Source organism: Nothobranchius furzeri, chromosome 1 (genome assembly GCF_043380555.1).
Source record: "Nothobranchius furzeri strain GRZ-AD chromosome 1, NfurGRZ-RIMD1, whole genome shotgun sequence".
Classification (NCBI taxonomy): domain Eukaryota; kingdom Metazoa; phylum Chordata; class Actinopteri; order Cyprinodontiformes; family Nothobranchiidae; genus Nothobranchius; species Nothobranchius furzeri.
This window is the reverse complement of record NC_091741.1, coordinates 80,848,037-80,860,599: the sequence shown is the minus strand read 5'-3', so window position 1 is coordinate 80,860,599 and position 12,563 is coordinate 80,848,037. Positions and strand designations below refer to the sequence as shown.

Genomic DNA, 12,563 nt, shown 5'->3' with positions numbered 1-12,563 from the left:
TATCTCTCGCCAAATAGAATATTTACTAAGCAATCACGGTGCAACCATGGACACATTGCTTGGTGTGTGTGTGTGTGTGTGTGTGTGTGTGTGTGTGTGTGTGTGTGTGTGTGTGTGTGTGTGTGTGTGTGTGTGTGTGTGTGTGTGTGTGTGTGTGTGTGTGTGTGTGTGTGTGTGTGTGTGTGTGTGTGTGTGTGTGTCTGCCTGCTCTGTCTTCTCGATCTCCAGTGAGTCGTGGAGGATGGCTGCTTATACTGAGCCAGGATCCTCTGGAGGTTTCTTCCTGTTAAAAGGGAGTTTTCCTCTCCACTGTCGCTATATGCTTGCTTAGTATGAGGATTGCTGTATAGTCACTGACACTAGTCAGTGACTTGATGCAATTTGCTGGGTTCCTTATATAGGAAACATTTTTTCTGATTGGCTCAATGAACTGACCTGAATTGGAATGTTTATTATGTGAAGTGCCTTGAGACGACTCTTGTCGTGATTTGGCGCTTTATAAATAAAATTGAATTGAATTGAATTGAATTACTCACAATCAGATTAGGCACAAACACCCGGAGATTTTAACATCTTTTCACATAGAAAACGATTTGGCAAGCAGCCAGTTTCACACATCGACGACTGACCTACTGAGGGGTACCATGTCCACTTGGGGGGGGGGGGGGGGGGGTAAGGTCTTATGATGAAAGGGCAACAAAAGGTTGAGGTTACAGGGTCCGCTAGCTGGAGGAGATCCAACAAGAAAGAGCCTAAAATCTTACAAACCTGAGTTTGAAGATTATTAACTTTAACTGACAAATAATAACAAGCTGCTGGAAAAAATGAACTGCTTGTGTACAAAATAAGTTCTTGTTGCCTCCTTCTCTTTGTGGTGAAGTGTTCTTCATAGCACAATTCAGTGCTTATGTTCATAGAAATGTCAGCATGATTATGTTGATTTATTCAGAAGTCAATAAACTCTAAGGTCACAGTATATCTGCCGCGACCAAAACAATAAGCACATAGTTATTGTCCAGGAACAAGCGCCTGTGTACATTTACCCTGCTAGTCCGGGCACGTTTCAGTGAAATGATCTCACACACCTCCATGTAATGATTATGAGTCCACTGCCAACAAAACACACTCACACACACACCCAATGGGTTCTAGATGGACATTTCTGCGTTGCCACGCACTCAGATGTGTCTATCAGCCTGGCGCAGATGTGTCGCATTTATTAATATTCGAGCTGTCTCTGTTTACCCGTCGAGATGTATCTGATATCATTCGCCCTCACCCCACCTCCCCTCTCTCCCCAGTGCTGTGGCACTGAGCTGTGAGCCTCATAAAATTTCATTAAAAACAACACGGTCGGCAGAGGCAAATTTATGAGGCCCATTTATTTTAATCACAACTCTTTGGGAAAGGCTTTTCAATGCAATTTGCGTTACTGTGTGCTGAACTGATTGCTGAGTTTTAGGGTCTCTGATGCTCCTCACAAGAAAGGACTCCCACTTTTTTCTTTTCTCCAGCCATGAAAGACGCAACAAGCTGTTCCATTCGTGCATTAAAAACACTGTGATGTGCACGTGTAACATTATTCTTTATGCTATTTGGGTGAATGTTTCTCTATGAATGTCTGCATGTGCAACTGAGAAATATAGACAATCTGAGTTGTGAGACAGAAACAATCTGCTTTGGAGGTGTGGCCTATTCCAATCATAAAATTAAACATCTTTGAGAGTGACGTGAACAATATGATTCTCTGTTTTTTCCACCTAATTTTTATGGTTATTATTTTATTTGTGTGTTTAAACAACTCGTGGTCTAATTTAACGTGTTGTGTTGCTGGAAATGCTTATTTGTGGTCTCACAGTGAGCATCCATCGTTTGTGTGTGTGTGTGTGGGGGGGGGGGTAGTTTTTATGCAAATAAACACATTTGTAATGAAAATGAAGGAGACCTCAGGCAGAATAGCTCCTACACTAAAATGGGAGCTAATGGAGTTTTGAATAGACAATAAATAAATAACATTTTACACACTGAAGTGGTTTTAAGACAGCAGCAACATGCTTTGAAACATGGACTAGCCAATCTGTGACCATTCTGAGTTTAAAAAATGAAGTAAATAAAACGGCTACAATTATTTACAACAGTCGTTCTAAAATTCACATCAAAGTGGCCTTTTAATGTCCACTGATGCATTTAGTAAGACATGCAAAGGTGTGACCTAGACTAAAACTGCTTAGGAGTGAGATTCAAAGCTGCATTATAGGTACTGGAAAGGTGAAATCTAAGTTGTCCCTCCTGCATCTAATCAGTACAACCCATGAGGGGACCAGTCTAACTAACAGAGCTACCAAAAGCAAAGACTTCTCAGGGGGTAGGGAGAAGGGGCATTCATAGGTGGTTTCTGCTCATTAAGCAGCTACAGACAGCTTATAAATGTGACTCTCCCACATTCCAGTCAGAACTGACAAAGCTCCTTGGATGAGGAGCAAAACATCTTCAAGAAACCAAAGTAGACTAGTTGTCTTCATTTGAACCCTGTGCTGAGGTAGAATAGATTATTATTAGAAACTTGTGTTTGGTGCAGTAAGAGCTCTGGCCTTACGTGGTCAAGATTACAGTTTAAAAAGTAATGGAGGATGTGGATGGTAAATGGTAAATGTCCTGTATTTGATACAGCACCTTCTAGAGTTGTGGAACCCCCCCAAGGCACTTTGCACACACCCAGCCATTCACACACAAATTCACACCCAGGTGGTGATGAGTGACAGCATAGCCACAGCTGCCCTGGGGCGTACTGAAGAGGTGAGGCTGCCATACACATGCACCACCGGTCTCTCCGACCACCAGCAGCAGTTTGTGTGGGTTAAGGGTCTTGCCCAAGGACACAATGACAGTGACAGACTAAGCACGCTCGAACCAGCAACCTTCCAATTACAATTACAATTGCAATTACCTCCTCCACCACTGCAACTCAGTTAGGATGTCCTAATTTTAAAGGTTGAACGGGGAACATGAACACCATAGTGACACCTAGTGTGTGAAGGTTGTAGTTGCAACAATAGAACATAGTTCAGCTGTGGGGATACCAGGTTTACTATGAAGTGTTGCGCCTGTCAAAACAAATATTTGATTATTTTTTAATTAAAATACAGCTTTTAAAGAAAATGCTGTACCTTCATTCTGCACACCTCTAAATGCCCCGTGGAGACAATATCTTTTTTAATATAGATTTTTATGAAATTATTCCATATTCAACCTGTAAGTTCTATCGTTGGGCCTGTGTTTTGAGAAGTTTATCATGCTAGTTAGATGATAAAAGAAACCCATGGAAAAGATGCTGAGCTAGACCTTATGCTACCAGTGAAACCAAAGCACTTGTCACAGGAGTGTGAACTAAAAACGTTAGTCTACATTACGGTCCAGTTATGAGACGTGTTTATGGCATTTAGGGCAAAAGGGAGATATGTAAAATTAAAACATTGATGGTATGCACCCTCTCGTTTATGGAACAAGAGCTTTCTATTGTCAGGGGTAAACCGTTTTATTACAAGAATAGATAGGAAACATATTACATCACTGAAAATTTTTATGGGGGAAACATCTAAGATTGATAGACGTTCTTTGTAATTTTACCTCAGAGGTCTGCAGGTAAAGCCTGTGGGTTCTTCCCCTGAGGGGATCAGGACTGAGTGAGCACCCATTGTCCTGCTGGTTACAAGATACAGCCCAAAAAACTGTTTTATATATTTGTAACAACCTGTTGTTCCAAAGTGTCATGCTCTCCTCAGGAGTGAAATGCTGGGAGGATGATTTGACCTGACAACGATTGAAAATTTGGCGTAATGTTGAGAGGGCCTCTAATGGGGCTTACATATTAGGGTCAGCAAGGTGGAGAGGATAGCATCAGCTTGGTCTCATGCATACAGTGTAGAGTTAGCATAGTTCTGAAGGAGTTCTCAGGAATGCAGGCATCCCAGAGCCCGTGAGTGAGGTTTAAGACTCGTGGAAAGTCCATGGTGCCACTTTTGGAGATACTGAACCACATTTTTAAAATTTATTTGCTCCCTGTTCTTTCACTGTAGTGCATTTCCTCAAACTCCACTCACACACACATGCTTGCTGCTCTCTCCTCTTGTTGAGCAACTTTGGCGAGAGCTCCGTATGCAGAGATGTTCGCTGCTCAGAGAACACACACAGCCCTTTTCCCTTCCCACTGAGCGGGAGCTCCGTGCTACAGACAGATAAGTTTACTCAACAGCATCCAGGAGGAAAAGGAATCACACATGCAGGTAACCCCCGCTGGTTGATTCTACTTGCCAATTGAAGGCGGTAGGCGTGAATATCAGCCGGCCAATCAGTCCGTAGTGTCACCTCCGTACCAGTCGGACCTCCAAGGAAGAGGTCTGAAAAAAAGAGTCACCTCAGAACAGAAAACACATTTCTGACCCAGGTGTGAAACCAAATTCCAGTCTGACCGTATTCACCCTGATGTGTAAGTGCCATAAAACCCCAATTATCAACACCTACATATAAAATGTTGTCATTGGTCTTATATATACTGTCCCAGCTGCCTAGTGGTAAAGTGTCCACCCTGAGACTAGGAGCTCAGGGTTCGTTCGGGGGCAATGGTGGCAAAAGAGTTTAGTGCTTGCCCCATAATCAGAAGGTTGCAGGTTTGAGCCCTGCTCGGTCTGTAACTGTTGTTGTGTCCTTGGGCAAGACACTTAACCCATCTTGCAAGCTGGTGGTGTTTGGGGGAACTGGTGGCGCCTGTGTATGGCAAACTCGCCTCCGTCAGTGTGCTCCAGGGCAGCTGTGGCTACAATGAAACTCATCACCAACAGCGTGTGAATGTGTGTGTGAATGTGTGTGTGTGTGAATGACTGTGCTGTAACGTGCCTTGGGGGGTTCCAGGACTCTAGAAGGCGCTTTATGAAATACAGGCCACTTACAATTAAAATCCCAGTTGGGTCATACCAAAGACTTTAAGGGATTGGATTGGGGGATTAAACCACCAAATATTCCCAAGCGCAGCCACTGCTGCAGTCATTGCTCCCCACTGTGTGTGATGACTAGTGAGACTTAATTTGACCCCAATTAGACCCAAAATGGGTGCTGCATCAGATCCTCTTAGCTCGTTTTGTTCCCCTAGGACTTTGGACACATTTACTCACAGTTCAGGACCTTGGGTTAAAGTATTTTGTTGTATTACTGATTTAGGTGGAGTCCCTCCTCCCTTAGACCCTGTTGTTCACTTACTAAATGATGAGTCACAGCTATCACATGTAGAGAAAACCTGTAGACTCTGGCTTGCAGGATTGACTTATGAAGAAAATCAGAACTCAGAGACAGAAACTGCCAAACAACTTGTTTTTTTCTGCTGGCTTCAAGTATACATGGTTGCTGCCTTTATGGAACTATCATCAGCAAGGATCAGTAATACTTCAGATACTACCGCATCTTAAATTGATTTGATGGGTGACCTAAGAGACTATACTGACTAGAGGGATGGACTGAGCAGTGAACACGGTGGAAGGGGAGGCAAGAGTAGGTTTAGAGTAGGTCTTATGTTGTACACAGAAAGACTGTTACTGAGTGTTTAATGTGTTGTGGTGTTCTTACAGCTTCCTAATTAAACATTTATGACAAAAAAGTACATGTCTAAGCACATGCAATAAAGGACTCATTTTATGTTTTACAGCATTAAGATTTATAATAAAGACTTTAAAAGCGCATCAGTTCATGTGATTTAAAGCACTGTGCCACCTCGACTTGGTCTGAAAACTTGATGGTAAAGCAGCAAACACAAGCTGCTATGCCTATTCTGCCTGCAGAGATATAGAGATTAATATCTGATTAAAGAACGAGTGTCTGGTGTTTAATTTTGAAACTGTCTGGATTTGGTTCATTGCTTCCATCTAAATGCTCGCTCCCATGGACCCTCCCTCCACATTGGGAACACATTTGTTCTTGCAAGGCGCTCTAATGAAGAGCAGCTGAGGAGAAAAATGAGCAGAGAACAATGTGTTTCAACAGGAAACACTGAGAGCTCTCATTGTGTGTGTGTGTGTGTGTGTGTGTGTGTGTGTGTGTGTGTGTGTGTGTGTGTGTGTGTGTGTGTGTGTGTGTGTGTGTGTGTGTGTGTGTGTGTGTGTGTGTGTGTGTGTGTGTGTGTGTGTGTGTGTGTGTGTGTGTGTGAACATGCATGCATGCACACAAGCACACAACGTGTAATTTTGAACACATAAACTGGAGATTCAATCATGACTGCTTTCATTACATGAGTAAATCAATCACTGACTGGGAGAACAAAGGAAGAAATGGAAACAAGTGACAGGATTAGCCTTATTGATGAGGAGCTGAACACTTGAGAAAAGCTGGATTTTTGCCTTTACTTGACTTTGTTGACTCTTGTTATTTAGTGGTGATAAGAGTTTTGCAGGCAGCAAAGCCCGGCATGGTGAAACAGAGCAGACCTGATCAACGCTCAGCTCACTCTAAACAAGTTGCTGGACACCCACCTGCGCTGATCCCGTAGGTGCAGTCCGGAGAGAATCTGGGCTCGGATCCGCCGTCGCTGGCGCGCCGCTGCTGCGAGCCGAGAGCTGCAGCTGAGGTGGACGTCGGCACCCTGCTGCTGGGCCTGGTCTCACACGGAAGACGGTGCTGATGCTGCTGGCTGCTGCTGATAGCGACGCTGGGTTGGTGGAGCTGCTGCTGCTGCTGGAAAGGGTAAAGATGATCGGGATGAAACGTGAAAGGATGTCCGTCTCCAAAGAGAGGCACCTCGGCCACAGCGGACCGGTCAAAGCGCGACTTCTCCGCCGAGCGCCGGCTCTGGAAGGGCTTCAGGGTGCTGCACGGACCGCGCTGGGGTCGGTACATTTTCGGGGCGCAGGGCCCTTCATCTGCGGGCTGCAGCTCTCCCTCCATACCGGCCAGGTGTCACGGCGCGGCGGAGCGACTGGGACTCGGATATGTTGGCGTGCTGGATGTGACAGACAGCTGCTGAGTGAGCGATCCGAGCGTCCACTGTGCGTCTGGATCGGTGTCTGTTCACACACACACACACACACACACACACACACACACACACACACACACACACACACACTACGAGGGACTGACAAGTGGGCGCTCCAATCCCCATGTCGGGTGCACCGGCAGAGAGACTCCTCCGAGCGGGAGGCAGACGGGACTAGTGCGCCGCTACCGGCCTAACATCACAACAACAGGGCGCTGTTATCTTTAAATAAATAAATATAACTGAATAAATGTAAGTTAACACATAAGGACTTTAGCATGAATTTTACTGTACGAAAATTGCGTAAAACTTCAGAAACACTAAAGAATTAAAAGTCAGTGTTCTTCATTTTCTAAAATAAATAGCGTTTAGGCTCATTATTATTTCATATTGTTATATATATATATATATATATATATATATATATATATATATATATATATATATATATATATATATATATATATATATATATATGTATATAAACAAACAAACAAAAATATAAACGCAACATCTTTGTTTCTGCTCCGATTTTTTAAAGATCTAAAATTCATTCCAGATACACGATATTACCATTTCTCTTAAACATTGTTCACAAATCAGTCTAAATGTGTGATAGTGAGCACTTCTGCTTTGCTGAGATAATCCATCCCACCTCACAGGTGTGTCACATCAAGATGCTGATCTGATATCATGAGTAGTGCACAGGTGTACCGTATACTGCCCACAATAAAAGGCCACCCTGGAATATGGGATTTTTTGCTTTATTTTGGGTCTGGGGACTCAGAACCGGTCAGTATCTGGTGTGACCACCATTTGCCTCATGCAGTGCAACACATCTTCGCATAGAGTTTATCAGATTGTCAATTGTGGCCTGTGGAATGTTGGTCCACTCCTCTTCAATGGTTGTGCGAAGTTGTTGGATATTAGTGGGAACTGGTACACGCTGTCGTATACGCCGGTCAAGCACATCCCAAACATGCTCAATGGGTGACATGTCCGGTGAGTATGCTGGCCATGCAAGAACTAGGACATTTTCATCTTCCAAGAATTGTGTACAGGTCCTTGCAACATGGGGCCGTGCATTATCTTGCAGAAACATGAGGTGATGTTCATGGATGTACGGCACAACAATGGGCCTCAGGATCTCATCACGGTATCTCTGTGCATTCAAAATGCCATCAATAAAATGCACCTGTGTTCTTCGTCCATAACAGATGCCTGCCCATACCATAACCCCACCACCACCATGGGCCACTCAATCCACAACACAGACATCAGCAAAGCGCTCAACCACACAATGCCACACATGCTGTCTGCCATCTGCCCTGAACAATGTAAAATGAGATTAATCCGTGAAGAGAGCACCTCTCCAACGTGCCAGACGCCTTTGAATGTGAGCATTTGCCCACTCAAGTCTGTTACAGCGATGAGCTGGAGTCAGGTCAAGACCCTGATGAGGACGACGAGCATGCAGTTGAGCTTCCCTGAGATGGTTTCTGACAGTTTGTGCAGAAATAGTTTGGTTATGCAAACCAACTGTTTCAGCAGCTGTCTGAGTGGCTGGTCTCAGACAATCTTGGTGGTGAACCTGCTGGATGTACTGCCATATTCTCTGAAACGCCTTTGGAGATGGCTTATGGTGGAGAAATGAACATTCAATGCACGAGCAACAAATCTGGTTGACATTCCTGCTGTCAACATGCCAATTGCACGCTCTCTCAATGCTTGTGGCATCTGTGGCATTTTGCTGTGAGACAAAACTGCACATTCCAGGGTGGCCTTTTATTGTGGGTATAGTATAAGGTACACCTGTGCACTACTCATGATATCGGATCAGCATCTTGATGTGGCACACCTGTGAGGTGGGATGGATTATCTCAGCAAAGCAGAAGTGCTCACTATCACACATTTAGACTGATTTGTGAACAATGTTTGAGAGAAATGGTGATATTGTGCAGATCTTTCAGTTCATCTCATGAAAAATCGGAGCAGAAACAAAGGTGTTGCGTTTATATATTTCTGACCCAGAAATATATAAGACACATATAATGATAATTGTTATTATTATAGGACGTATGTATCTTTATCACTGAGGTCAGAGACAGTCTGGTGAAATGAATCAAAAGTCAGTGGGTTTGTTGTTTTGTTTACCTGCGTGAGGTCTTTAGTTATTGGTCTGTTGTCAGCGGCAGCTGTCAACACACCTGCAGGGTCAGAATCTGGTCCCACCACCAGGGAGCGCCGCCTCAACAGGTTTCTAACTGGAGGGTTCAGAATGGCGGATTTATTTAATTCTCTGCAGTTAACATACCTCACAAGTTAGTGTATGTTTATAAAAAATTGTAGGCAAGTGTGATGTCAATAATGCCACTTTTATGTGGGTCTAGCTTCTTTTTACTATGGCAAAAGTTGCAAAGTTAATTAAATCAAAGAAAGAAGTCAACATTAAGGGGGAAAGGGTTAGAAATCAGCAGACCAGTAGTCTGAGCGAGCCTTCACAAACCTCTGTTTGAGCTTTTTATGTTGTTTTGAACAGAGACTGTTTGGGTAACATAAAGAAGCATGCAAAGGCAAATGACCACAAAAAAACAGAAAATAATAAATAAAATCAAACCAGGATCTCTGAAGATAATAAAATCTAAAATGACCTCAAATAAATTATATAAATTTAGTTCTGAAAATCTATAAAATCCTACCAAAACGCAAAAAATAATGACGTGAATAAAAGCACAGCCACGACAGAGACGAAACAAAACCATCCAGTTTGCTCAGATGACCAAACAGAGGACATTTTACACAAAACTAGTAGGAAGAGTAAATGAGATGCAGATTGACTCAAAATCAAGAGCAGATGCAAAAGGACTTGCTTTGACAAAAAGAGTGCAACAAACACAATATCGGAGCATTTTTTCTGTGATAAATAACAAATGTTTGCTTTCTATTTCTAAAAAACACGTTTTTTGTTATAGTTAGGAAAGAAGGGTTAATGCTCAGCACTGACATTTATTTAGAAAGTTAAACAGCTAAAGCTCAAACTTCATTCTGTCCAAAGCGGAACCACTGGTGGTGCTTCTCATTAAGATAAGAACTGATGTCTTTAGAAACCAGCAGCAGTTTTGCTTCCGCTGCCCTTCTGTTCAACCACGTGGCCGCGCACGTCCTGGTTAAACGGGGTGCCGTGCGCGCGTCCTAAACCCCGATTCACAAAAACAGCCAAACTCCGGAGGTGGACACACACACGGCCACGGGATCTTTAATGTGTCCGACCAGAACCCCGACCTGTTCTCCGTCTCTGTTTGCGTCAGCATCGTTCTCAGTAATGAGTTTGGAGTTAATTAAAGTCGCCATTCGGTCACAGTTCCACCTGATGCTGATGCTGCCGTCGGAGAGATGACTTAACCTGCGTATTTTCCTCTCAGCTCGGATTGACGCGCGAGGGGTCCGGGAACAAAGCAGGACCCGACCCGAACCGGACCGGTCCTGCGGCTGAGCGGGATGGTGCGTCTGCTGGGCTGCCTGCTGCTGGGATATCTGACCTGGAATCTGCGGATATCGGACGCCCAGGGAGAGTACTGTCATGGCTGGCTGGACGCAAATGGGAATTATCATGAGGGCTTCCAGTGTCCAGAGGACTTTGACACCCTGGACGCGACGGTGTGCTGCGGCTCGTGCGCGCTGCGCTACTGCTGCGCCGCGGCGGACGCACGGCTGGACCAGGGCGTCTGCACCAACGACAGAGAGGTGGACAACACCGAGTATGCAGCGCGTAAGAGCAGAGTTTGATGCTTTTAAATATCCTGTTTGATTTTAGCTTTTTTTTTTCATAAAAAGAAAATAAATCTCAAAATTCGAAACAAAAATGCTTAAGTAATTGATTCAAATTGTCAACATTTCAGCAGTTTGCTGTCACAGAATACAAAATGGTGAAATCTCATGGACATAAGTTCACTTTTTGGTTGTGGCAAATTTTTCGGGAGAGGTCAGAGGTCAGCTAAACCGTGGCGGGCAGGTTATGGTCTTTCTGACTAAACTTCTTTAAACAGACAACCTGCAGAATGGAACAATAATCTAAACTGGGGGTTTTTTTTGGACAATGTAGAACATATTTTTAAGCATTTATAAAACGTTGCAAAACTTTTTTTCAAAGTCAGCTTTGCCTGCTCAGGCTTAATAAATCTGTGCAGTTTAAAAGTTTGCATCATAATTTAGTCGAGTTTCCACCTGCTTTCCTGCTGGCTCCAGAGGACTCATTTCACTGCAGCACTTTAGATTTCATCAGTGCAAAGAGGAAAAACTGGATCCTGACACTTCTTCACCTCGACTATTTGTAAAACAAATTCTTGTGCTTAAATAAAACACATTCATTTTAACATCAGCCAGCATAAATTACCGTTATTACACGAGTCATTTCTGCTGCTTTTCTAAATCCTGTAACACTGACCTGCAGGTTAGTCAGCTGCTTTAACCACTTTAGATTTGATCGGATTTCTTTAAACTTTTTAAAACCAACGAGCTCTAAAAGCATTAAACTGTGCGGATTCCAAGCCTCCTACTTCTCACCAGTAGAATAAAAAAATGGGTAGATTTTTTTTTCTTGTTCTAATAAAATAACGTAACATTTTTCTCAAATTTAAACTTTTAAGGTTTAAAACAACTGAGTGCATCGGGAGGTTTGGCTACACTTGTGGGTAAACACGCATGTAATTAATAATTAGTGATAATGAAACAGAGCTTGTATTTTTAATGTGTAACCATCATTATGAATATTGTTAGTTTTCTGTGCGCTTGCATCCACATCAGAACACACGCCGTTTCTTTTGCATGTTCTGGGTGTGAAGTTGAACCCATGTCTCCTTGTCCTCAGAACCCGTCTATGTTCCCTTCCTGATGGTGGGGAGCATCTTCATCGCCTTCGTTGTGGTTGGCTCTCTGGTGGCCGTGTACTGCTGCACCTGTTTGCGGCCCAAGCAGCCCACTCAGCAGCCCATCCGCTTCTCACTCCGCAGCAGCCAGGGGGAGACCATCCCCATGATCCTCACCACGGCCCCCCCGAGTCTGCGCGCACCGTCTCGACAGTCCAGCACGGCCACCACCAGCTCCAGCTCGGCCAGCGGGGGCAGCTCGACGCGGAGGTTTTCTCTGGGAGGCCAACAGCAGCAGCATGGATGTCTGGTGTCTGCCACCGTCTCCTCCTCTGCGTCCACTCCCACCCAGGCTCCACAGACTCTTCTTCCTCCACCTCCACCTCCATACACATCCCCTCCGGCCCCCATGACGGGAGGTATCCACCAGCCCTCTCACCCAACCCAAAGTGCCAGCTTCCTGCTGCCCCAGCAGTACTTCTTACCCCTGCAGCCTGACTCGTTTTCAGCGGCTAAGGGCTTTGCTGACTTTGGACAGAGCTGACAGGGAGTCCAGAGGTTATAGGATCCGGGCCAGAGACGATGAACACGGCACCACAAACTGTGATGTAAAAGACTGTCCAGGTGAGATAGCTCCCTGGGTTAAACAGCGACAACAGGCCTGTCTGGGGCCACTTTTT

General features: G+C 44.3%; 2 protein-coding genes across 3 annotated transcripts in view; one reads left to right on the top strand and one right to left on the bottom strand.

Moving 5' to 3' along the window:
- LOC107379144 (BEN domain-containing protein 4) overlaps positions 1 to 7,076 on the bottom strand; it is a 22,719-nt gene extending 15,643 nt beyond the window's left edge. Inside the window, exon 1 of the mRNA XM_070550525.1 lies at positions 6,516 to 7,076. Coding sequence (XP_070406626.1) covers positions 6,516 to 6,927 — 412 coding nt within the window. The 5' untranslated portion in view covers positions 6,928 to 7,076. The remainder of the gene's footprint in view (positions 1 to 6,515) is intronic.
- shisa3 (shisa family member 3) lies at positions 6,892 to 12,563 on the top strand. Of its 2 annotated transcripts, XM_015949762.3 has the most exons (3): positions 6,892 to 7,028; positions 10,441 to 10,787; positions 11,886 to 12,563. In XM_015949762.3, the coding sequence occupies exons 2-3, from the start codon at positions 10,517 to 10,519 to the stop codon at positions 12,425 to 12,427; spliced, it is 813 nt and encodes a 270-aa protein (XP_015805248.1). In that variant the 5' UTR covers positions 6,892 to 7,028; positions 10,441 to 10,516; the 3' UTR covers positions 12,428 to 12,563. The 2 variants fall into 2 exon arrangements, with proteins under 2 accessions (XP_015805248.1, XP_070406642.1); XM_070550541.1 differs by lacking the exon at positions 6,892 to 7,028 and having other exon boundaries at positions 10,379 to 10,787.